General features: G+C 38.7%; 1 protein-coding gene across 4 annotated transcripts; it reads right to left on the bottom strand.

The window, feature by feature from the left end:
* Window positions 1-20417: 20417 nt before the first annotated feature.
* LOC133867946 (uncharacterized) lies at window positions 20418-26170 on the bottom strand. 4 transcript variants are annotated; one of them, XR_009900245.1, is made up of 4 exons: window positions 26022-26154; window positions 25878-25943; window positions 22763-22859; window positions 20418-20901 (listed from the first exon to the last, which is right to left on the bottom strand). XR_009900245.1 is itself a non-coding variant. In XM_062304728.1 (3 exons), exons 1-3 carry the CDS (start codon window positions 23383-23385, stop codon window positions 20880-20882), a joined length of 522 nt encoding a protein of 173 aa, XP_062160712.1. In that variant the 5' UTR covers window positions 23386-24617; the 3' UTR covers window positions 20418-20879. The 4 variants fall into 4 exon arrangements, 1 of the variants encoding a protein (XP_062160712.1); XR_009900244.1 differs by lacking the exon at window positions 22763-22859 and adding an exon at window positions 21883-21942; XM_062304728.1 differs by lacking the exons at window positions 25878-25943; window positions 26022-26154 and adding an exon at window positions 22983-24617.
* Window positions 26171-27752: the final 1582 nt, after the last annotated feature.

Here is a 27752-nt window from a genome sequence, read left to right as displayed (position 1 = left end):
TGGTGTTCTTAGTCATGGGAGGCTAGAACTCTCAAGTTTTTGTGGTGTTCTTGTAGTACTACTTGCACATTTAATGCTATATCATTATGTTGTTCAAGTTCCATTCAATTAATGCTTTATCTTTTGCAATGAATGTGGTTGGTGGTAGAAATAGGACATTTAATATGTTTCAACCAATGGATACATTGTTTTATCGGTTTGAAAGATGATATTCATTATGATTTATTCTTTGAATGGATACAATGGATGATTTGATTTCAAATGGGTACTCCTTGTGATTTATCTTTGAGTTGGATTCATTTAATGGTTCTAAGGTTTATGGTTGAGAAACTTGAATGACACCCTAAGCTTAATGTTCTTTGGGTCTTCAAGTGGAAACCAAGAGTGTGAGTTGTTGGATTTGGTTTGGTGACTTCCTTAGCCTTAGTCCCTTTTTACATATTTCATTTCTTCCTCTTTAACTTAGCATTTCTAGTGCATGTTTAAGCCTCGAACCCTTTGAACTAGGTTAGAATGAGGTTGATTAAGCAAAACACTAACTTTTGACCATTTCCCTGTGGATTCGAGCTCGCACTTGCACACACTATATTTCAAACGATTCGTGCTCTTGCGAGTACTCTTTTAAACTCACAACAAGTTTTTGGCGCTATTGCTGGGGAAATCGGTTCAAAAATTTGTTTTTTTTTTTTTTATTATTGATTTTGTTTTTCTTCTAGTTAGATATATTTTTGTTTCATTTTTCTGTTGTTTAGCTTCTGTTTTGCATTCTAAGTTTTTCTTTTGCTTCTCCCGGATCTGTTTCTGCAGCTGCTGCAACTTTCTGAGTGCCCTGTAAATTCGATCAATTGATTCATAAATCAATCGATCGAATCATAAATTGATTGAGCGAGAGTCGATCGATCGAACTTAACTTCGATCGAGCGAACTTTCTGCACATAGCAGCAGCTCGAAATCAGGTAAGTATTTCTTTTCTCTAGTCTATTTTGTTCATATTTTGATTCTGTTTTACATTATTTTTCTGTTTGTTTGATTTCTTTTAGTTTATTTTAGTTTAATTAAAATTTTGTGCAGTTTTATGCTTCATATTACTGTCGATTAGTTTTTAATTTGTGCTAAATAAAAAGAAAAAAAAAAAGAATTTTTGTTCTGTTTCTGTTTCTGTTCCTAGTCCTGCAAAGTTTCAAAGATTCGATCGATCGAACAAGGATTCGATCGATCGACAATCGATCAATCGACCAGTACATCCGATCGATCGACTTCAACACAGGAGGTAGCTCTTGGATAAGTTCAGTACTATAAATTTTTGCCAAATCATTTTTTGGTCCAATCTTGTAAGTTTTAATGTTTGCCCTTGTTGCTACCTTTGTGTCATTATATTCATTTGTGTTAGTCTTTATTTTTCTTAATTTGTTTGTGCTATTTTTCTTTTAAAACTTCAAAAAAAAAAAAAAATTGCTAGTGTGGGTTTACTTAGCTATCTAAAGGGGCAATGTCAAGGTGAATTCTGGCAAGGAAAGGTCTTGGGATTTAAGTGTGTCCGGTGTGACCCCCCTCACCTACCTGGGAACTAACCTAGATTGTACCTTGGAGAATTTTGTTCCCCATTTGCAATTTCTTCTCTTTATTTATTTTGTTTGTCTTTTTGGTTAAATAATTGTTTGTACGTTGGTGTATGCTTGGAAGAAGATCTTTGAATCTAGACTTGACATCTTTAGATCCTGAGATTGAAAAAACTCTTAGGAGAAGGCTTAGAAATTTTGTTGAGATGGGAGATAACATGCATGCGGGTGAGAATGAGATGAATCAGGGAGAAAACGTTGATCATACTATGACATTTAGGGATTTGTTTGCACCCGTTGCAACAAATTCTCCTTCATGTATAGTGTTACCCCCAACGAATGCCACTCACTTTGACCTTAAGCCCCATGTCATCCAACTCCTACCCACATTCCGTGGCTTGGACCTCGAAAATCCTTATAGCCATGTGAAGAAATTCAAAGACATCTGTGCCACCTTCAAATTTCAAAATTTTTCTGAAGAGTCTGTACATCTTAGGCTATTTCCTTTCTCACTCCATGATAGAGCCAAGGCATGGTTGGATTCAAACATGCCTGGTTCCATCACTTCTTGGGAGAACTTGCTGAATAAGTTCTACAACAAATTCTTCCCCATGTCCAAAGTCAATGAGTGTAGGAAGGAAATAAGCTCATTTACTCAAGAAGAATATGAGAAATTTTCTGAGAGGTGGGAGAGATTTCAAGATATGTTGATTAAGTGCCCTCCACATGGATATGAGAAGTGGAGACTCATGCAATTTTTCTATCAAGGATTAACTCAATCCAAACGTAGCATGATCGAGTCGATGAACGGAGGCGTATAGGACCTTAGATCAGTTGTCCGACAATTCCCAGCAGTGGGATTTTTCAAGCTGTCGAGATAAAGCTGCTCGCATCCAAAAGAAGGGAGGCATATATGAGGTGAAAGAAGATGTTGAGTTGAAGATGAAGATAGATGCTCTCACAAAGAAGGTCGGAGCTCTAGTCGTAAGCAAATCCATCAGCGCTACCAACCCATTCCACGTTGATTGCTATTCCATCTGTGCTAGTCAAATGCACTTACCACAGACTTGCCCATCCTTGTCGACTTTTGTCGAGTCACCAATAGAGCAAGTGAACGCTGTCAACGACTTTAGGAAGCAATCCAATGGACCCTTTTTTGAGACTTACAATTCGGGGTGGCGCAACCACCCTAACTTTTCGTGGAAGCAAAACCAGCCGATGACTCAAGGGGGGGTTCCTCACCAGCCCCATACTCAATACCCCCCTGGATTTCATCAACCGGTTCACCATAAAAGTCATCCTACCCAGCCAGCACCATCATATCAAGCCCCTACTCAAGCCCCTACCTCTTCTTCACAGTCCACTCTGGAAGACACTCTCAAAGCCTTCATACAGCTTACAGGGCAATCCATCAATGATGTGAAGAATGCTACCATGGTGAACACTCAAGCTATTGCCAAGATGGAGAACCAGATTGGGCAAATTGCTAGTCACCTGGGGGAGAGACAGAAGGGAAAGCTCCCTAGTCAGCCTGTGCCAAATCCAAAGTTGCAGTTCCATGAGGGAAGTTCATCAAATGTAGTGCATAGGCATGAGCATGTGCAAGCCGTTGTCACACTTAGGTCAGGGAGACAAGTGGATAACCAAGTGGTTCTTCCTGAAGAGAACCCTGCTGCACAAGAAGGACAAGGAAGCGGGAGAGGTATGCTAACTTCTCACTAGTGAGTTTAAGCTTTTTGATTATTAATCAGGACAGATCTTTGCTCATTAGGGGTGAGGTATGCTAACTTCTCACTAATGAGTTTAACTTGATCACTTAGCATTTTGACTTGCTCTACAAAACCTGGTTCATCTTTTCTAGGGACAAGGGTTTTGTTCCAAGGTTTCTGAGACCTAAGTTGAAAACAATCTGGACGAATATGACCAATAATACCACAGTGATGACATGTAGGTACAGATTGATTTTCCCTTTTTCCCTTAGATTGAGTATGACTATGAGACATGATAGGCTTAACAAACATGGTTCTATGAATAGACATATCATGAGAAACAAAACCAACTTTATCCATACTCAAATTAGGCATAATAGAATTCAAAAAAATAGCACTCAAGAAATTAATCTTCTCAGAGTTTACCAAGCTCTGATACCAATTGAAAATTGAAATTGACTTCTAAAAATTAAAGTGTGTGCAACAAGTGTCAACAAAAAAATAAACACAGCGGAAAGTAAAAGACACACAGATTTTTGTTGACGAAGTGGAAGCTCAATCAAGAGAAAAACCACTCCGGGGTAGCCAAACCCAGGAATTCCACTATTCAAAAAACGAAGCTAGATACAAGATAGTAACACTCACATGTACCGATGCAGTGGTCGTACCTTGCTCTCTAACGTGTAACCCAACACGAACGCTTCCCAACCAGGTCTCCTACCTGAAGGGGTCTTCAATGGAATTCCTTACCTTAGAGCCGACCTCTAACATAGACTTCAATTGTAGCGCAGCACACTTGAAACGGCTTTAGAGGGATCTTGAACTTCTCTAAGCTCTTGTGGAATTCAATACCAAATTCTTGCAATTCTCAATGACCAGGGGCCTCTATTTATAGGCTGAGGTGCAGAATGGGTGACTGCTGTAATATGTACGGACGACGTCCGGACCAAGGGGGATGAACGTCCGAACGGCAATTCTTCAACACGCAATTTTCATATCTGCTATGCGTGCGTCCGGACCATGAGAGGAAGACGTCCGGACGGTTGAAGTCAAATCAGCAATTTCCTTAACTGATGAGCACGCGTCCGAACCAAGGCTGACTGACGTCCGGACGGTGATATTTGAATTGCGATTCTTGCCTTAAAGAGATGTGCGTCCGGACGGGATACCACATCGTCCAAACGGTTGATCGATCTTCCCTTTATTGGAACTTGGAAAGAATCTGAGACTGTTCGAGTACTGATAGGTGTCCGGACGGGCTGCTGAGATGTCCGGACGGATGCAAGCTGGATAGAAGCTTCTCGATACAGTGTAGGGTCTGGACGGAAAAGATACGTCGTCCGGACGAATAATGCTGGTCTGTCTGCCGTCCGGTCGGGATGAACACGTCGTCCGGACGGATGGAACAGTGGACAGATGGGTGTCCGGACGGGATGACACGTCGTCCGGACAGCTGACAGGGAATTTGAAATCTTCTATCTTTTTCGCAGTGCAGAGTCTTCTGAAAATGCTTTGACAAGTGGAATCCCTATTTACAGCATCTTACACATAAGTGATTTTGTCCAAACACAGAATGAGGCCAAAATACTAACAGACATCCTAAGCTTAATGTTCTTTGGGTGTTCAAGTAGAAACCAAGAGTGTGAGTTGTTGGATTTGGTTTGGTGACATCCTTAGCCTTAGTCCCTTTTTACATATTTCATTTCTTCCTCTTTAACTTAGCATTTTTAGTGCATGTTTAACCCTCGAACTCTTGGAACTAGGTTAGAATGAGGTTGATTAAGCAAAACACTAACTTTTGACCATTTCCCTGTGGATTCGACCTCGCACTTGCACACACTTTATTGCAAACGATTCGTGCTCTTGCGAGTACTCTTTTAAACTCACAACAGCTGTGCACGTGAACATATATGTAAAAAAGACAAAAGGTGAAAAGGTTGGACCAACTTTGACCAATTTTTCATTTAGACTTTAGACTTTAAAAGGTGAAACTGTGAAAGGGCTTCAGTGTGGTGCGTTGTGCGCCAAAAAAAAATTGAAGAGTTCAATTTTTTTCTAGCAGCCGTTTGTGCATGTGAACCGGAGATTACAAGGGCAGATGCGTCATTTTGTTTTCTTTTTGTAACCCTAACACCTCCTTATAGGATGGACGTTTTCTCTTGTAAAAGATGAGGATGGGAGTGGGGCGCAGCCCCTGTGCACGCAGCCCCTGTTCGTCTTCTTCTTGCATTATTTTCATTTTGGCATTTCTCTTCCTTTGTAAGTCTTTAACTTTTATGCTTTTAAATCAAGGTTTTAGATTTTTTATTTTTTTATTTATTTTTTTTTTTATCATGTGTAGCTAAAATTTCATCTAGGGTTGAGGATGAAACCTCACAATTGAAGAGATACTATGTTTTCTTGCTTGTTCATGCTATTTGAGTTTATGGGTTTTGATTTCTCATTGTTCTACTTCGATTTTTGAGATGATTTTTGGGTATCTCTTGTGATTTCCGGATACAAGTGATGATTTGAGATACAAGTGGATTTTTATTTATCAAAATGTTGGATATTTGGTGTGTTTCATTCTACGGATACATTTGATGATTTAGTCAAAACTAGATATCTTTTTGTGATTTGTGCAAGAATGGGTTCATTGAATGATTTAAACAATTTTTGAAGCAAAGTAGAGCATATCTAAGATTTTCATGTGAGAACTTCAAATATGTGTTAATGAACATGAGAATATGTAGCTATGATTTGGTGGGTGTGAATTCCAAAACCTTAGAACTCTTTATTTTCATTTGTTTTGTTTATGTTTTCTTTTATCAAAAACTCCTAAATTTGGAACTAGGTTAAAATAGGATTAGTTTGAATAGAGATTAATTTTCGCAACACAATTCCCTATGGGATCGACCTCGCACTTGTAAAATGCTATATTGCAAACGATTCGTGCACTTGCGAGTTAAATAAATTTGAATAACAGCCACCATAATGTCGGAACGGATGACATTCCTCTCAGCAATAACAGGTCGGTCCATGATTTTAGCTCGGAGGGCTGCTCTATCTCCCTCTGTCCTCTGGCGAACTCTGCGCTGTGGACTGCCTGCAGACATGATTTTGTAAAAGAGACCAACAAGATTTGCCAAAAGTAATCCAAAAATACTCTTGTTAGGTCACAAAGAAAAATTTGGCATTATAACGGCAGTAAAAGGAACTTGTCCAAAAAAAACAAAGAGACAGAAAGTATCACAATGTAGTCCACAATAATGTCAAACCAAATAATCCTAACATAGCAAATAGGCATAGTACAATCTCAACATCATTCCCTAAATAATCAAAATTCTAACAGTTTAAAAAATAAACTGAAAAGAAAAAGGATAGAAAAATACCTAGAATGAGAGAGTAATGCACAAAAAGACAAGAAAGGGCAAGATAATGCAAGAACTCGCAAGAAATAACTCACTAGAAGCCAAAAGAGAGATTTTTGGTGGGGTAGGGTGAAAATGCGGCAGCCAAGGGCTTTTATAGAGCCAGTGGGGTCCCTGTCTAGACAGCTTATTTACACCGTCCGGACTCGCGCTGCCTCGGAAACATGCAGACAGGTGCGTCCGGATGTCTAACCTTGCCATCCAGCCGTCTGAGTTGCGCGCGTCTAGACGGATAAGAGTACTGTCCGGCCGTCTAAACTACCCCCGTCCGGATACAGAAAACTGAGGAAAAATTTGTAGAAATTAATTTTCCTAAAGTTAGCTACAGAACACACATGTATAATCAACTGATAACACAATCAAATAGTGTCTCAAAACTAAGCAGAGATATAAGAGGGAGTTCAGATTTTAATCAGCACAAAGATTTTTCTGTAGATGGAAAATTCAAGTAGACAACTCAACTCATGCAATGTGTGTGTGTGTGTGTGTGAAGACTTTTCCCATAAGGTATGACTATCACTGATATGACAAAGAGCAACCAGATTATCTAAACAAGAGAGAAAATCAGTGAAAGATTAGTCAAAAGTCAAACCTTATTAATTACTAGGGCCTAGCCACCCTCATCTGATACACTCCCCCTAAGATGCAGCATCCAATTGTTTTACTTGTACCATGAAGGACAAGGTAAAATTTTACTTGGACCATTGTAACGCCCAGTAATTTCAAGCTCTTAAGAAATCATTGATATTGTTGAGGAGACAATATTCACATGTTTTTATAAGCAAACCTAAAGTTGTTTTGAAAAAATTAAGAGATCAAAACCGAAAAACCCTTAAAAATGTAAAAGTAACATTTAAGCTTTAAACTTTGATTGAACCGAAAACAGGTCAAACAGACTCAAATTTAGATAATTGAAAAACCATTGTGCTTACAAAAGAAAGATCTATCATGTGGCAAAAGTTAGTAAAAAGTCCACCAGTTGACTTTTTGACCCGAGCCTAAATAACCCAACTGTCGATATTAAACGAAAATCTGTCAAGAAAAATATCTCCATGCTTCTAGAAACATTTATGTATAAAAAACAAGAGTAATGATGAAAGGATAGGATATCTCAAGAGTAATCATGACAAGAAAGAAAAATCAATAAAGCAAGTGTGAACGCAGAAAGTGGATAAAAGACATTTTGGCTTTATAGACAAAAACTTTGACTTGATTGAAACTAAGTCAAAACAAACTCAAAATGGGACGAACCAAAAAGAGAAAATGGTTGTCATGAAGTCCTCTATCTACCCTCAAAATTTTACGTCAATCAGAGTAGGTTTGACCATCGAAATAATTCTTGGAGTAGGTTGCCCTCTTGTTGGACGAAAATTCTAAAATCCAAATTTTTAGGACATTATCCAATAAGCTAATTCTTTTATTAAATTTTGGACCTAAATACCTCTGCTTTCCTCCTATAAATAACCATGCAAGGCCCTTTGTTTTTCCACACAAATCCTAGACAACTTTCAAGAAAGCTTTTTCTTTGGTTTTCTCTCCCTTTTTCTCTCCTTCTACCACACAACCACTTTGGTGTTCTTGAAGTTATTTTTCTCTCCAAATCAAATTGGTGAGTAAATCTTGACACCTCTTCCTTACTATTTGATTTCATTTTTATTTATTACTACGGAGTTGGTTTAACAACACCCGTATTTATTTACTTGTTTATTTATTGCGTTACTACGGAGTTGGTTTAACAACCCCTGTATTTATTTACTTGTTTATTTATTTTATTACTACGGAGTTGGTTTGATCCCCCGTATATATTTTATCATTTATGGCGTTACTACGGAGTGGTTTAAACCCCCGTATTTATTTTACCATTACTACGGAGTGGTTTAATCCCCCGTATTTATTTTATCATTTATTGTGTTACTACGGAGTGGTTTAATCCCTCATATTTATTTTATCATTTATTGCGTTACTACGGAGTGGTTTAATCCCCTGTATTTATTTTATAATTTATTGTATTCCTACAAAGTGGCTATGCCTCTAATTTCCCTATCCCTTTACATAAAAATATTATCCTGTTAGGATTCATGTTAAAGTGTTATATTACCAAATGCATTATGCTGTGTTTCGGTGCTTAAACATGAAACGTTGTAATATTTTCTCATGAATCGTTGTGGGATTCATGTTGAAGTAATTACCTTTTAATTGATAACTAAAAACGATGAGTAAAGTGATGTAAAAATATACACATTTTTAATATTGGAAAAGGGACTGATGTATATATCATCTTCTTTGTATAATTGTTACAGAAAAGGATCTAAGAAACTACACCAAGGAGAGTAAGTATGGATGTACTTACTGAGGAATGATTCTATGTTTCATTAGGACTGTGTGGTGTGTTTTTATTGCATTTGGTTGTTCATGCATTGCATGTTGTGTCCAATTAATATAACGGCTAATGAGATAGCCATCAACAAGCTGATGTAGTAGCAAGTGGAAGGAAGGCTAGTCAATGGATCCAGGGGGTTCATAGTGACCCAGGGGTGTCCGAAGTCCTAATATATAACTAATGCTGGGACCGGTAGGATTCCAGTGCAAACAGGTAAGACTTTAAGTGTGAGGCAAAGGACATGAATGGGTTTGAATACCTAAGAAAGAGAGGTCTGAAGTAAGATGATCATAAAACACAAACTAAATGGTTACTACGATGCATATTCATACAACTCTTGCATTTATATTATTTATGAACTGTTATTAATCTGATAGTAACTTAGTTATGAAAATGTGTGACTCACTTGTTTGTCTATGTAAATATGATAACGTCATATTTGCATAGTTACTGATGCAGATCTGGAGAATGAAGGCATGGACCCATATGCCAGTTTTGATGGTTTTTGAAACCATCAACGAACTATCATGTGCTAGCTTAGAAATTACTAGTTGCACTTATATGTGTTTTGTTTTACGGCATGTAAATATTTATAACAATGTCATGCTCGACATGTTTTATGTTATATGCTTATGTGCCGCCTGTGGCACTAATTTTGATGCACCTAGTGTGCATATAGGATGTAAAGATAAACCTAAGTAACTTTTAATAAACGTATCGAGGTATTTCAGTCAGCTTTAAATGTGTTATGCTATCAATTCCTAAGGCTTTAGAAGAAGAAAAAAATATATTCCGCTGCGAGAGTTTATCTCTGATGTAGTAATGTCACGTGGAAACCGGAGGTTTCTGCTTACAAATTTGCAGGCTCAAATTCGGGGCGTTACAGTATGGTATCAGAGCAGTTCGCTCAGGTGACCATCGGAATTGACCTACCTAGAAACTAGAGCATAAACAAGAGCTGCTTTTAATAAGTGATTTTATAAACCACGTAAAAGATTTTGTTTGAAGAATGTAGTGTTGAGTCGGGAATAATAGTAAATGAATAATTATAGAACTGTAGAAGCGTCAGTTTCGTTTAATATGCTATGTACCCTAAGTAAAATAAAAACTTTTGTGTGCAATATCTCTTTGTAAGAATTAGAGAATGATAAGCTTTTGGAGCTAATCAATATGTATCTATGTGATTAAATGTATTGTGTGGTATTTAAATTAATTATTATTTTGGTGATTAACTTGATGCGATGGTACAGAATTATGGCACCTCGACGTTACCCTATTCGTAACGAAAACTACGGAAACCATCGTCATGGCAACCGTGATGACAAATTCCCACCTCCACCTCCACCACTTAATGGTGGAGTGCATCCGGCCTTAGCTCAATTTATGGCTGAAACTACTAGGCAGTTTGCTGAAGTAGTGGCAAGAATTCCACAGCCTGCTGGCCGAATGGAACAGGTAGGTTGCTCTCTATGCAATTTTGCTAGCCAACAATTTTGCCTATTTGATGGAATGCAGGGACCGTTAGTTGCTGAAGTTTGGATTACAGATATCGCGCTATTGCATGAGACCCTTGGCTGTACTGATGAGCAAAAGGTTAATTATACAGGACTAAGGTTAACCGATGAAGCTGCAAGATGGTGGAAGTCTAAGAAAGGACTCTCAGGAATAGAGTTGGGACATGGGGTTGCTATCCCTTGGGATAGGTTTGTAGAGGAATTCAATGGGCGTTTCTTTCCAAGGGCACAAAGGCAGATATGGGCCATCGAATTCCAGAATCTGGTGCAAGGCACAATGACGGTAGAACAATATTCCTCTAGGTTTATTGAACTAGCGAGGTTTGGCCTCAACCTAATCCCAGATGAAGAATCGAAGGCGGAACGTTTTGAAAGTGGCCTTAATCCTCGTGTTAAGGAGAGAGTTATGTGTCATGAAATTAGGAACTTTGTCAAACTAGTCGATATAGCATCGATTGCCGAAAGAGGAATGCGCGAATCGTTTGCAGCTTACGAACTAAAGAGGCGAGCAGCATCACAGGCGACATACCCATCCAAACAACCAGCACTTAGTACTGGAAGCAGGCCAGCTGAGAAGAGGAATTTCTCTCCTACAGTAGGGAACCAAGTGCCTTTATGCCAGAGGTGCGGGATGGTGCATGCTGGAGAGTGCAAGACTAGCGAACCAAACTGCTTCAAGTGTGGTCAATTTGGCCACTCCAAGAGGAATTGTCCACTAGATGCCCCAGAAGGATCCCGACCCACAGGAAACAACTTCCCACCAAGGCGACCTGCCCAAGCGAGGGTGTATAACTTAACTCCGGTTGAGGTAGAAGAAGAAGAAGAACGAGGTGTTAACGATGTTGTGACAGGTACCATCTTTTTGTTTGGTATCCTTGGGTGTACTCTTTTTGATTCAGGAGCTACACATTCATTCATTTCTGAAGCATACATTAAATTACGTCATGTTAGCACTCGACCTTTAGCACAAAGTCTTACGGTTGAAACCCCTGGAGGAAAGAAAGTCGTATGCGATAAAATGGTAGAGAACTGTCCAATCAATATAAAAGGAAGGAACCTACCCATCAATCTATCAATGTTTAAATCTCTAGGATATGATGTAATCCTAGGCATGGACTGGTTATCAAAGTATTACGTGAGTATAAATTGTAGAGAGAAGGTAGTCGTTTTTCAATTGCCAGGTGTTGAAAGATTTAAATTCAACGGATCTTGTATGCAAGCCACTCCACCGCTACTTTCCGCAATACAGGCTACAAGGAATATACGACAAGGAGCATCAGCGTTCTTAGCTTATGTGACGGCGAAACCAGAAGCGGAGCGTAAGTTGGAAGATATTCCAGTGGCATGCGATTACCCAGACGTGTTTGCCGAAGTTGTGACAGGATTGCCACCTGATTGTGAGATTGAGTTTACCATTGATTTGATTCCGGGAACTCAACCCATTCACAAAGCACCTTATCGTATGGCGCCCGCCGAGTTGAAAGAGCTAAAGAAACAACTCCAAGAACTTTTGGATAGAGGATTCATACGCCCAAGCGTATCGCCGTGGGGAGCACCAGTACTATTTGTCAAGAAGAAAGATGGGACTATGCGACTATGCATAGACTACCGGGAGCTAAACCGCGTTACCATAAAGAATAAATATCCTCTGCCAAGGATTGACGACTTGTTCGACCAATTGAAGGAAGCCAAGGTATTCTCGAAAATCGACCTTTGATCGGGATACCGTTAACTTAAGGTAAAGGAAGAAGATGTGCAAAAGACGGTGATTCGAACGAGGTATGGTCATTACGAATTCCGAGTCATGCCTTTTGGGGAAAGCTCGATGATGCCAATACAGAAAAACAGTAGCTCGAATTGCTTTTTCTGTCTTCCCCAACAAGTACATGCAATGCTCTCACGAGAAATAGGGGGCAAAACAAAATTGGTTCCTAGATTGCATACAAAATATAACAAGTCAAAGTCAAGCAATCAAACCTGATGCCTTAGGATTAGGAACCAAATCCTAGGCATAAACACCTTCTCCTGCTAGGTGCGTCCATTCCCCCTTATGGGGTGAATGTTATTCTTCTTCTTGACCCAAGCCTGCCTTCCAATGGGTGGTTGCAGGCAGGACTTCATCTGCTGACCCATCCACTGCATCATGCTTTGCATCCAAATAGGTGGCTCACTGTGGTATTGATCCTCTTCCAACTTCTGCGACCTTTTAGAGTGCTTGGATTTGATCTTGGTTTTGCCACTGTGATTGGCAGGTACAAATCGCTGCTGAGGTCGTTGATGCTGAGATGCATGGAGCCAAGGTGCATGAGACCAAGGGGCTTGATATTGAGGAGCTTGATGCCTTGGTGCTTGCCTCCATGGAGCCTGGTAAGGTGCCTGATACCATGGAGTCTGATGCTGGGTCAGAGGTCTAGTGCCATGATTAGCTTGTCTGGGCACTTCTTTCTTGGCCTTCTGCTTTTGTGCTTTAAGGAGGGAGCACTGGGGTCGGACATGCCCACTCAAACGACAGTGGTGGCATATAGGAGATCTTCTGATGGAATGAGGCTTCTGAGTGCCTGGAACATCATCATTAATCTTGTCCATCCTTTTATCTTCAGCAATGGGGGGAGGCTCTGGGACTGCAAGTTTGACAAATATAGTCTTGGAAGTAGAGGGAGTGTCAGTGGGAGGAGCTACATACCCGAGACCAGTCTTGTCGGTCGGGCTCTTCTGAATGGACAGCATGCGAGTCAGCTTTTCATCAATGACTCTTTCTAATTGGAGCTGCGTCTATAGTAGCTTTTCCTCGAGCTCTTGAATTTTGAGCAGCAATGAACTCTTCTCAGTCTGTAAACTATTTAGATTATAAAGGTGCTGCTTACGTCCTTCCCTCAGCTTTTCGTACTCTACATAGAGAGTTTTGTATGCCTACTTGAGTTCATCCCCACTATCACTATGCTCCGAGTAATAAGAGTCCTCTTCTTCAACAAGTGGAGCCACAAAGGCTAGAAATTTTTCAGACTCAGGAGCTTCTTCTTCTGACTCATCACTGAGAGTCACATTGTAAGCCTTCCCCTTGCCCTTCTTGAGGTTCCCACAATCAGCCCGTATGTGCCCAAATCCTGAGCATTCAAAACATCTTGGACCTCTGGGTCCTTCTTTTCTTCTTCTTTAGGTTCAGCTTCTCTGGGAGCTTTCTTCATCTTTTCAGAAAACTTCTTCTTGAATCGGTCATCTCTCATTAGTCTTCTAAAATTTTTGGTCAGCATAGCCACATCTTTTTCTTCCTCCTCAGAGTCATCTCCAGGTGAGGCTTCTACCCTTTTCTTGGAAGCCTTTAGGGCAATGGTCTTTAGCTTCTTGACTGGGGGCAGGGACAGCTTATAAGTTTGAAGAGATCCTACCAACTCTTCAATCTTCATTTCTTCAAGATCTTTGCTTTCTTCAATAGTAGTCACCTTGATCCTGAAACGCTCAGGCAAAGATCTTAGAATCTTTCGGATGAGTTTTACATCCGAGACAAGCTTCCCGAGACTCACCATGGAGTTTCTCAGGTTACTCATCTTGGAGTAAAACTCTCCAAATGTCTCTTCTTCCAACATCTTAATTTCTTCAAATCTGGAAATCAACATTTGAAGTTTGGTAGATTTTACAAGTTTAGTGCCTTCATAAGTTGTTTCCATGATTTGCCACGCTTCTTTAGCAGATTAACAGTTTGAAATTTTTGCAAATTCAAACAGTGAAAGTGTTTGACATAGAGCATGGAGGGCTCTATCATTTGAAAGTTGTGCATTCTTCTGAGGGACTAGTTCGAGTGATGTATCCGTTGGTTTAGTCCAACCAGTTTCAACAATACTCCAACAGTCAATAGATTTTAAAAAGAAATGCATACGAGCCTTCCAATAGCCACAGTTCGTACCGTCAAAGGCAGGAACAGTATTAAGAGTTTGAGACATGTTAACAGATAGAAGTCAAAAATAACACTCAAGAATTGAATCTTAACAGAGTGTACCAAGCTCTGATACCAATTGAAAAATGAAAATTGACTTCTAATATAAAGCAAGTGTGTGTGTGTGCACAATGTGTTAACAAAATAATCCGGAAATAAATATCACAAGATTTTTGTTAACAAAGTGGAAACTCAAGATGAGAAAAACCACTCCGGGGTAGCCAAACCCAGGATATCCACTATTCAGAGGACAAGACTAGATACAAAGTAGTAACACTCACATACCCCTAATGCAATGGTCGTACCTTGCTCTCTAACGTGTAACCCAACACGAATGCCTCCCAACCAGGTCTCCTACCTTAAGGGATCTTCAATGGAATCCTTTTCCTTAGAGCCAACTCCTAAGATAGACTTCAGTTTAAGCGCAGCAACAGCACACACAACAATGGCTTCAGAGAGATCAACTCCGCTCAATAACCTCACAATATAGCTCTCTAAGCACTAATAGAATTCAATACTGAATTCTTGCTGTTCTCAAGCCTAGGGGCATCTATTTATAGGCTGAGAGTTCAAATGAGCGTCTGACTTGATAAAACTGGGCCCCATCCGGATGGTGGTCATAGGCCGTCCGGACGGACAACTGTGCGACCGAAATTCCAAAACTTTTACCGTAAATCATTTCTGTTTGAGAGCCGCGTCCGGACGGTGTTCCCTTGTCGTTCAGACGGTCGCACGTTCGCTACAAATAATTTCCATATAGAGGCTTCGCGCGTCAGGACCGGGAGGATGGTCGTCCGGACGGCTGATCTGATGTACGCAATTTCCATATCTGATGCTCGCGCGTCCGGACCATGCTAACTGGCTTCCGGACGTCTGGATTTGAATTGCGATACTTGCCTTATGGATGAGCGCGTCTGGACGGGAATCCACGTCGTCTGGACGGCTGCAGCAATCTTCCCATATCTGAGTTTTGAAAAGAAATCCTAAAGCTTGATCGAACATTGAGAGTCGTCCGGATGGGCTGCTGAATCGTCCGGACAGATGCAAGCTAGAGCAGTTCGAAGCTTCTCGACACAGAGGAAGGTCCAGACGGGAATCCACGTCGTCTGGACGGATGATGCTTTAGTCTGATGTGCGTCGGGACGATATGGCACGTTGTCCGAACGGCTGGTGCTATGGACAGCTAGGCGTTTGGACGGTATGACACGTTGTCCGGACGGCTGGCAGGGAACCAAATTTTCTGACTTGCAAACTGTGTAGAATCTTCTGGGCACACTTCTGAATAGCGGAATCCCTGTTAAAAAGCATCATTATAATGAAGTGATTTTGTCCAACAGAATGCGGCCAATTACAAACTAACATTAGTAAATACCATGTTAAATCCTTCAAGAAAGAAAAGAGTTAAAGTAGGTACCATGCCTAACTCGTTGCTTAGGGAAATCAATAGCTTTCGGAGAACATACCATTCCCGTGTGGTTGGTAAACATTAAGCATCATGTTATAATTTTAGTATTATGCATATTGCGAATCTTATTTGAGTATGATTAGCGGTGGATATCAAAGCCCTACCTTTTTCTTCTTGATATTTAAATTTAATATTTTATCTCATCTTATTCAAAATCTTTATTTGGGAAAATCTCTTTAAGCATAGTTTCTACCTATTTGTATTTTGGCCTTATTCTGTGTTTGGACAAAATCACTTATGTGTAATGATGCGGTAAACAGGGATTCCACTTTCAGAGTGACGTCAGAAGATTCTGCCTGCGAGTCAGAAGAATTTCAAGTTCCCTTTCAGTCGTCCGGGAGATGTGTCATCCCGTCCGGACGCCCATCTGTCTACTGTTCCATCCGTCCAGATGACGTGTCATTCTGTCCGGACATCAGACAAACAAGCATCATCTGTCCCGACGACGTGCTTCTTCCGTCGGGACACCTACATTGTATCGAGAAGCTTCTGTGCCAGCTTTCTCCATCCAGACGTTTCAGCAGTACGTCCAGACGCCTATCAGTTCTCGAACGATTCACTGATTCTTTTCAAGTTTCAAGAAAGGGAAGATCAATCAACAGTCCGGACGATGTTGTATCCCGTCCGGACGCGTATCTTCGTAAGGCAAGAATCGTAGTTCAAAATGGACTGTCCAGACGTCTGACAGCTGTGGTCCGGACGCTGGTGCATCGTATATGGCAACTGCAGATTTGACTTCAACCATTCGGACGTCTCCCCCTCATGGTCCGGACGCACGCGCATCAGATATGGAAATTGCTTGTTGAAGTTTAGCCGTCCGGACGCTCCTGCCCCATGGTTCGGACGTGCAAAGCCTGTTATGGAAATTACTTGCAGCAGACGTGCATCCATCCGGAAGATGTTCTTATACAGGAAAGATTTCTCCACGAAAATTTCAGAAAATCCTGTCGCATAGTTGTCCGTCCGGACGGCCATGGTTCACCGTCCAGACGGCCCCCAGGCATATTTTGTCTGACGCCCATTCTAACTCCCAGCCTATAAATAGGGGCCCCTGGGAACTTAGAGCTGCAAGAATTCGGTGTGAATTCCATTAGAGCTCAGAGATGTGATATTTCCTCTTAAGCCGTTTTTCAAGTGTGATGTGCTGTAAACCGAAGTCTATCTTAGAGGTCGGCTCTAAGGTAAGGAGTTCCATTGAAGACCCCTTCAGGTAGGTGAACCTGGTTGGGAAGCGTTCATGTTGGGTTACACGTCAGAGATTAAGGTACGACCATTGCATCAGTACGTGTGAGTGTTACTGTCTTGTATCTTGCTTTGTCTTCTGAATAGCGGAATTCCTGGGTTTGGCTGCCCCGGAGTGGTTTTTCTCTTAACTGAGTTTCCACTTTGTCAACAAAAATCTCTGTGTTATTTACTTTCGGTAGTGCTTTAATTTTTGTTGACACTTGTTGCACACACTTTACTTTTAGAAGTCATTTCAATTTTTCACTACCAATCCTCGTGAGAATGATCTCGTATTTGTCTATTATACTAATGTTTTGATCTTGTGCATTTGCGAGTAAAACATACAAATATTGAACTATTTATTAGGTAGATATTTGCACAACAAGTTTTTGGCGTTGATGCCGGGGATTATGTTAAATTGTGTTTTTAAAGTTTTTCTTCTTATTTTAGTTATTTATGTTTATATTCATCTAAAAAAAAAAAAAATGTCTTATCTGTTTATGAGTTTTTTATGTAGAATTTCAAATCTAGTCTTGCGATCGAGAGCACAAGCAATATACGCTCGAGCGCAACTGGGATAGAGCGCAGGGGTAACTAAACTCGAGCGTAGATCCTCCAGACAGCAGTACTAAAGGTGTTGTCCATTGCTACAGTGTTTTCTGCTTAAGCAAGGTCGTCGATCTCAAAATTTTGACTTTATTCTATACGATCCAAAGATAGAACGCACTATTCGACAATCTTGAAGGCAAAGGGACAACTTTGCGATAGAAAATATATTCGAAGTTTAGGAAGAGATGGCAGAAATACATATAGTGAATCGGCCAGAGCAGAAGCCGATGAAGAGTTCCTTCATACCACAGAATCTCAATCAGCCATCATGCATTGCTTTCCAGCCAAATGTGCAAAGCAAGTTTAATTTGTCTCCTCACATGCTCAATATGGTTCAACATTATAGAGGCACACCTACAAAGGATCCTTACCTTCACAATCGGGACTTCTTTGATCTTTGCAAATTGCAAAACACCCATGGCTTAAACGCTAAAGGAATCCATTAATTCTCTTTCCTTTTTCCTTGAAAGTTAATGCTAAGTTATGGTTGAATTCTTTGGTTGCAAGGTCTACTCATAATTGGGAGGAGTTAGCCACAAAGTTCTCGAAAAAGTTCTTATTGGCTCAAAGGACTAGTCAATTGAGGAGGGAGATTCAAACCTTCCAACAAAAAAAGGTAGAGACTTATTCTTTGAGGCGTGGGAGCATTTCAAAGAGCTAGACTTGAATATACAATTTACCCATATCATGTAAAAAGTTCTTCTCTTCTCCTTTTGTTCTTTCTCCTTCCTTCTATCTTCTCCTCACTGAACAGAGAGAAGCAGAAATTGAAAGAGGGAGATTGAGACCGATTGAGAGAGAGTGAAACAGAGAGAGCGGCAGAGACCGTGAGAGAGGAAGGACGAACGGTGAAGACCCAAGTTTCACTGAAGAACAGGGACCTAGGTCCGATTTTCGGTGGGTTGGCGGTGGGTCGTCGGAAGGAACGAATTTCGGTGGACCCAGAGCTAACTTCCGGTAGCTTCTTCAGCCTGCTGGGCTAGGAGGTGATTTCCGGTAACTGAGGACGATTTTCCATCGGTTTTTAGGTGACTTTTTCCGATGGATTTCTGTAGAAAACCTTGTGGTGAGTGAATCTTGTATTTTCAGTTTAATTTAATTGATTGTTGATTTGGGATGGGTTTTGATCAGTTTTTGTGGAGTGTTTTTCTGGGTTTTCGGCTAGGTTGTGTGTGGTGGTGGTTCCGGTTGCTGTGATAGGGTGTTTTGGAGGGGTTTCTGGATCGGTCGTGTGATGATGGTTGTGTGTGTGTGTGTGATTTTGGGGTTGAACCCGTGTTCCCTACCCTCTGTTTTGGTGATTTTTGAAATGGTTTTTGGACTGAGTTCGATCGATTATGATTATGTGTGTATTCAATGTTTTGTGTTAGTATAGCCAAGTGGGTGATTTACTGTTGGCTAATTTCTTGTGGGTAGATGTTAAGCCGTTTATTGATTTTGGTTATCCTAACCTGAACCCCTGTTCCGGCCAATTATTGTGATATCATGATTTTAGTTGTTTTCTTGTTAGACCCAATTGAGATGATTTTTAAAGCTAGATTTATCCACTGTTTTAAGCAAAGTAATTGTGAAATTAGTGGTGCTGTTGGAGATGACTTTTAATAAAAAATCACGAGGTTCTTATTTGTGGTTTTAGTGGCTGATTTAGTACCAATTGAAGTTGGGATTTTAAATGGCTTTGGTATTTATAAAATAAATCTTTTAAGGGAAAAAAGGTTTGAGTATTGAGTTCTAAAGTTTTATGGAAAAATGGTTCCATTGATTAAAATTATGACAAAGTAATTGAATTTCTTAAACTAGTTAATGTGAATAATCAAGATAATAATTATTTCTATGTACGTGTATCTAATTGTTGCAGATAACGAGCTAAAAGATTATCACTAAGAGTTAATATATTAGTTTACTTTGATTAAGGATGATTCTATGAATAAAAATGATGATATTCCATATACATAAATGTATTTATTGCAGATGACGAACCAAGAACTGCGCCAAAAGGTTCTAAGTATCTTCATACTTACTGAGGGTAGTGCTGGTAGATTTTGTGATTACTGCTTTATTTATTTGTTTGCGCATGTGACTTTGCATATTTTATTATTTTAATAATCTGTTTAATAACAAACTGAGAATCTAGATACCAATGGTACATGAGGATTCACTTGTTGCCTAGGTGCAGTGAATGTAGAAGTGCCGAAAAAGAGAATAATAAATACAAAAACTGGTGCAGCTAAATCACCAGGGAAGACCCATGTTTCCAGGAGCCTAGACTCCTAAAGAATATAATCAAAAGTTAAAGGTGATGAAGTCATACACTTTAAATAAGATGCTAACCGTGCCTCGGCCAACAAAAGAGTGGAAAAAGATGATGCTTAAAACTTTGTATACAATATTGTCACATTGCTGCTTTATGGTTATGTTTATATTCAATCTATGTCTATAATTCGCGACCGTAGACTATATATTGTGTATACATGTGTTTATAAAGTCATATACATTGTGTTGCATTTCATAAATAAATCAGCATTCATTATATTATTGGAAACAACAAACTCACTTAGGTGTTTTTGTATTATTGTTTCTCTTTATATTATATATTATTACAGGATATGAGGAGAAGGAATATCAAGATTACCTAGACTCTTAGGTGGATTCTGATGTCAGTGTTTGAGGTTAGCTTGTGTGATGAGCCATTTTTTTTTTTAAACATACAAACGGATCATCATAGTGGCACGACTACTTGTTGCTCAGCCAACATACGATACACATCCCATAATATGTACCTGATATTCAGAGTTACATCTATACAGTGGAACACATACAACATAATTAGGATAGCAGAAAGCACATCTATAAACATAACTGTTAATCACAAAAGAGCCATTTACAAGTCCATTTGTTTAAGGCTTCTAAAACATATTACTTTAATTACATTCCAAAAGACCGGCTCTACAAAATACAAGTGTCACGTAGGGCACGAGCCAACAACAAAAGACTACCAAAGTGGGACGTCCAAGTCCACGCAGCTACAACCCCAGCAATATGCCTCAGTCGCAGTACCCCAAATATAGAGCTATGGGGTCATCCACTACATCCACTAAACCTGCAGCCAAACCATCATTATTTGTACGGTTGTGGTGAAAGTAGGAGTTCACCACCTCAACAATAAATTACTGAGGTCTTAGTAGTATAGTACTCACTAGTTTTCTCATAAAACGACATTTTACTTAATCTTTTGTTTACTATAACAGTTATTATTTTGGTTCTGAAAGCCTGTCTCTTGAAATCACATTATAGTAGATAGAGTAAACATAGACATAACATAACAACATTGTTCATATTCCAACATGCTCAGATACAAATTCATACTATAACTCAATCGACAATTCATACTATAACTCAATCGACAATTCATAACTATATATCAATCACCATAAACAACGTTATGCATGCTTATTTACCAACTCAATCCACAACAATGCAGTACAGTGCCAAAGGGAACACCGGCTCTACGGTCCTCAACAACTAAGATTGTGCCAAAGGGAACACCGACCCATAGGTCTTCACAACCATGCCAAAGGGATCATTGGCCCAGAGGTCTTCCACAACTATGCCAAAGGGAACACTGGCCCAAAGGGTCTTCAACAACCTATGCCAATGGAAAATCTGGCCCAACGATCCTCAACAACTTATGCCGATGGGGACTCTGGCCCAAGGTTCTCTAACCACACAATGCTCTATGTACAAAACTTTATGTACTTTCCAACCCCATGTTCATGCTTTCAGCACACAATGTTCTTAGAAAACACCAATGTTTCAACTAGTCTTTTTCACAAATCACACAATTATTATCTCAACACCAATAGGCAATAAAACTTATCAAATACTCTTCAAATCACAATTCGATATTCATATTTCAAATGACTTAAACACCTTCATAATATCTCAATATAATTGAAAGTATTTAAAGCAATCAAAACACATAATCAACATATGTCGGTTTGGCATGAAAAATAACATATTATTTGTACTTCTATAAAATACATAAAAGTACTATTATTTTCTCATTGAGTAGAATACTCACCTTAATTGCGTGGATAACAAGCTTAACTAAACTTCCTAGACAATCCCTCGCAATGTGCCACTGTAAAAATAACACATTGCAATTACTAAACATTTTTCTAACACTAAACTAATATTTTGGCTCTTAAATTACCGAAGAACTAACCCATTGGAAAACCCATAGAATTTTCTAGGGTTCCAAGCACATACCCATAAACCTTAAACACTAACTAAACTCGAATAACACTAACCCAAAATATTTGCTTCCGGTTAGACATTAAAATCACCACCTAAAATGTAGCGCCCCAGATTTTAAGTAATTAAATAAAATGTCTTAAATTAGAATTTAAGACCGAATAAAATAGACAAGTCTAGAATTGACGTTCAATTCTAGAGGCTCGACGCTCGAACGGCTTAATATTGTTGGAAACAATATTCACATCGATCAGTTAGTAAAATACGTGGCTTTAAACACGATATATTAATCTCCGAGGAATAATGAGGAATATATGAATATTTATGAAAATAAATATTCCTTGGTCTTATTATTTATAAACTGTAATTTTATAAATGAAGAATAATATTAATGTGTAATATTTACTGTATGTAATATTATTGTATAAATTATATATATATTTGCAATGTATATATTCATTTTGCTATAATATTATTGAGATAATAATATTACCAATGAAACGAACTAGACACAAAACGGATATAGATTATAATTTTAATGAATTATACAAAGACCCAATGTAAAAATATCCGCGGATAAAACATCTCAAGATATTTTTATAAGAGATATTTTTATAAAAAATATCTTATATAAACTTAGCTACTAAGTTTTGTGCAAAAATATCTAGTGATATTTTACTAAACTTAATCATTAAGAAAAATAATACCTCTCTTTTATTATAACCGGACCACACCTCTTTTCTCTCCTTTTTCTTCTATTCTTCTTCCTTCTTCGTTTCCTCTTCGTTCTTGTTCTTCCCGAAGCTGAGACAGCAAGAGGAGAGAGTGAGATAGAGATGAGAGAGAGATCAGAGAGACGAGAGAATGAGAATGGGAGAGAAAGAGATGCTGAGAGAGAGAGAGATGCCGAGAGTCAGAGAGAGAGACCGAGAGATTGGGAGAGAGAGGATCCGGTGGATCCGTGAGTGGGAGACCCGACGGGGCAGGAGGGAAATCTGACCGCCCAGAGGTCCGGTTCCCGGTGGGTGGTGCTAGGTCGTCGCCGGCAGAGCCAACGCCGACAATCGGTGGAACCCAGGAGCTCCGATCGTGAAGCCCGCGACCCGCAACCCGTTAAACCCGAGAGAGAGAACCCGGGTGGTTCGTGGACCCGTGAGCCGAACCCGAACCTTCCAGAGGTCCGATCCTCCATGTCCGGCGGTTCAGCAGCGGTTTCTGGTGAGCCGTGACCTGTGTACAGAAACCCATCCGAAGACCCGAAGCCCCGTGGCCCAGAACCCGACCCTGTGACCCGAAGACTCAAGAGGAAGACCCGGTTCTTCCTGTGCATTTTCGGACGACTTTTCTGGCGGATTTGCTAAGAAAAATCCCTGGGGTAATTTCTAACAAGCTATGATGATTAATTTTGTGGATTGGTTTGGTTATTTTGGAATTAGGGTTTGGTTGGATTATGTTTGATAATTTGGGGGTTTTCTATGGATTGATTAGGGGATTTTATTAATTAATGATGGGGGGATTTTTGGTTGTTGTTTCCCCTGTTGTTGCTGGCCGGATAGTTGTGATGTCTGTGGATTTTGGTCAGTGACCGTGTGTTGTTTCGGGAAGCTTAGAGGTTGCTGTGATGCTTAGATAAAAATTAAGTATTTTAGTTGTTGAACTTGAGGATTACCAATTGAGTATTTATCGGTTGCCAATTGAGTATTTATCGGTTGGTATGTTGATCTTAGTGGATAAATTGTGATATGGAAATTTAAAGTGTATGTATTTCTGTGTGGTTGGTTGGAATGGGGAAATCATTGTAGTTTTGAGTCCTTGATTGTTGTTGGATCGGCTGAGCCGTGATTATAGGTTAATGTTCAGTTGGATATTTTGGCTAAACCATGCTTTATTATGTGGTTCTTTGATTAGGTTTGTGCCCATTGTTGATGGGTAATTAGATTTGGAGATTTTATTGATTATGTGTTGACTTTAAGTTATTAATGATTTTGAAATGGTGAGATGGGTTTTAATTAGATTATGCATTGCTTTGGTTAAATGGTTTTTGGATTTGTTGATTTAAGTGTGTGTTTCTTTATAGCCGGTTTTGGGATATTCTGGAATTAAGGTTGTTTTCAAGGGTGGTAAAATATCATTCCCTAGTTTGATGGTGGAAGACTGAGTAGCTTTGAAAGGGTTGATTTACCGTGGGTTGCTAAATTCTGGTTATTGACTTTTGAGTGTGTAATTCCTGCAATTATTGTAATCTTGGCCTACAAGATGTGGGGAGTTTTATTATCCTTTTTAGATTGGTTTTATGGAAAATGATTAAATATTATTTTGATACGTGTGGCCATGTATTTTGTTTTAGGAATCATTGATTGGTCTATGTTCTAAAATTAGCTATGCGGTTTTGTGGTGATTTCTTTAACAGGTATTGTACTGGTTTTGAAGTTAACAAAGTGATATCAATATCTTGCTAAAAATATGCATAGGTTTCTTTATGACTAATTGATCTTTTCTTTAGAAATGAAGTTTGGTATTTTGGTTGTGTTCCTTTTTATGATAGGAATATAAATTATAGTATTAATGTTTAAAAATTAACATGTTGAATTCTAGTCATGATGATTGCTCCTATGTATTTATGTATGTATATGACTTTGGAGTTCATGTTTAGGCATGAGTTTCTAGAAGGAATGATATTGACCTTGTATGCACATGTATATGTATTTGCTGCAGATGATGAACTGTGACTGCACAAAAGGGTTGTAAGTATAAATTACTTACTGAGGGTAGTACTGGATTTCAATAGTGTTGTGTTTATGTTTTATTTTAATTGGATGCGCATGACTGATTATTGCATACTGTTAATAATCAACCTATTAATATTGGGCGCAACGTCTCCCAAAGGTTCAGGATGGTAAATGTGCCTGAAACCGGTAACCATAATAATCATATTGATTGGGACGTCTTTCAAAGTACTAGAGGAGGGATGTCTCCGGTAGTGCGAAAATAAGTTAATTAAAATGTAATGTAGAGGGGACGGCCTCGAGAATAGCCGCTGATCGGGGGGACGGCCCTTACAAGAGAAGAGTGTAATGACTATATTGAACTGTTAAACTTTGCATGAAAACTATCACTACATCATTATGTCATATCTCTGTTCCTTAAATAACGCATAAATCATGATGTTGTTGAATGACAGTTAGCTCACTTATGGAACTATGGGATTGTGGCGGTAACCACCTTCTCATAGATGTTCGCGCAGGTTCTGAAGATTATGGATTGGATTAACTGCTAGCTTAAGAGATTTAAAGCTGTGTAGTTAGGATTTCAGTACTTTGTACTCGTAGATGTTTGTATTATTTGCCTGTAACATGTTTAGACATTTACTTGTATTTAATAAGTTCCATGTATGCTTTAGTGTCATATGTGACACTTGTCTCTTTGTAAATAGTGTAAAGACTTTTAATGTATTTTCTAGAGGATGTCAGTTAAAGCTCTGAATGTATTGTAAAGGAATTGTCCCTGATGTTTGAAAAAAAGATATTCGTATTTTCCGCTGCCAGATTTATCATCTCTGAATGGTTAATGACACGTAATTATCCAGACATAATTACTTACGCTTTTTTGTAAAAAGCGGGTCGTTACATAAACAAATACCCATAACAATAAACACTAACCCATAAATTATATTCACTAACCTAATCACAATAAGCACTAACCCATTAACATAGAACACTAATATATTTAAAATATCAGTAACCCATAAGAGAATCTTAAGGTTAAATTCACAAAATATCAGTTAAACTAAATACCCATAAATTAGGGTTTGAAGAAACTTACCGAAAAATTTATCCAAACAATACCCGGAGTTTGGAAGATTTTTGCAAGCTCCAAATAGCACAAAACCTAAAGAATAATCAAGATTAAACTCATATTTTACAAGATTTAACAAAAAATCTTAAAAATACAAGCTTAACGATTTACCTCAAAACGATCGGTAGAAACGTAGATTGGGTTTCGTAGATCACATTACCGAAGCCGAATTTGAGAGTGAACGATTAGATTTTCGTAGATCAAGAGTTTTCCAAAAAAAACCCAAAGAGAAAAAATGAAAAAATAAAACTAAGGGACATTTTTTTCTCAAAAGAGGCGTGCCTCTTTTAACTGTGAAGGATTGACTGCCCCTTCATTTTTGTGAAGGGTCATTTGGCCGTTCATTTTGTTTAATGCGTTGGGTACAGGTGTGCGCCCAACACCTTTTGTTTTTTTGTTATATATATAATTTTCATTTTTCTTATTTTATTTTCTTTTTCTTTTCTATTTTCTTTTCTAATTTTTTTTTTCTATTCTTTTTCTTATTTTCTTTTCTTTGGACTTTAAAAATTTTCTCTTGTATTTTCTTTTTCTTGGCTACCATTTACAAATCCATAGGATAAAAATAAAACACTTTTTTTTTTTTTACCATACTAAATAGACTTATTTTTATTTAGTCCTAATAAACCCATAAATATTTTCTTGGACATTACAGCTTGCCTTTCATTTTGTAGATTATTAAGTTTTAGTCCATTATTATATTATTATTAGAACGATATTTCTGTTGGTGTGTAATAATAATATTCTAGTTAATTTGGTTTGTAAATTATATGTGTTACATGTGGCACAATTACTATCTTTAAGTGTAATTATTTAGTTACACTTTACCTATCTCTTTTGAGGTACTTCAGTTAGAAGCTCTGATGTGTTATTTAATTCTATGTCTGTTGGATATATATATTATGCTGCTAAATCTTAACTCTGATGATGTCGTAATGTCACGTAGAAATTCAAAATTTTCACTTACGCCATTTTGTAAAAGACGAGGTGTTACAACTAATGGAGAAGAGTAGCGAGGAGGCCATAGCACTCTTTGAGACTTTAAGCAAGAACTCACAACAATTCTCATCCAGAGGGAGGCAAGGACTCAAAGGAAATGGTGTATATAAAGTGAATATAAATGGCGAAGTTCAAACTTAGATGGCTACCATGGAGAAAAAGCAGGATATGATAGTGAAAGCCATGACTACTCATCACATCTCTCCCAGTTAATAGATTGCACAAGTTGAGGTATGTGCCATATGTTCTCATTCTGACAACACCACTGAGACTAGCCCCATGTCTTCCTTTACAGATCAGGAGCAAGTGAATTATGTGGTCCAGAATAACTCTCTCCCAAAGAACAATCCAAATTCTAACACTTACAATGCAGGGTGGCGAAACTATCCAAATTTTTCATGGAGTAACAATCAAAATCTGCAGAATCCACAAAGGTAGCAATGAAATTTCCATCAAGGAAATAACTATTGAGCTCCACCACAAGTGTCCAACCAAATCTAGAGCCCAAGAAGAATGACCTTGAAGATGCTCTACTCAAATTTTTTATTACGCAACAACAAACAAATGCTTAGACTAGTCAAGCTATTCAAAAATTAGAGGCCAATACAAGTTAAGCTATTCAAAGACTGGAAGCACAAGTGGGGAAAATGGCCAAAGAGCTGAGCGACAAAAATATGGGTGAATTTCCAGCCCAAACAATACCCAATCCATCTGAAGCCACAACTTCCAAGGTAAGTGAAAATATTTATTGACTTCTAATTTAAACCTAGTGTGTGTGTTTGTGTGCAAACAAATATCTTAAATGCGTAATTTAAATAAGACAAGATATTTGTTATGAATTGG

The sequence above is a fragment of the Alnus glutinosa genome, chromosome 5 (assembly GCF_958979055.1).
Source record: "Alnus glutinosa chromosome 5, dhAlnGlut1.1, whole genome shotgun sequence".
NCBI lineage: Eukaryota > Viridiplantae > Streptophyta > Magnoliopsida > Fagales > Betulaceae > Alnus > Alnus glutinosa.
This window is presented reverse-complemented; position numbering and strand designations above follow the sequence as displayed.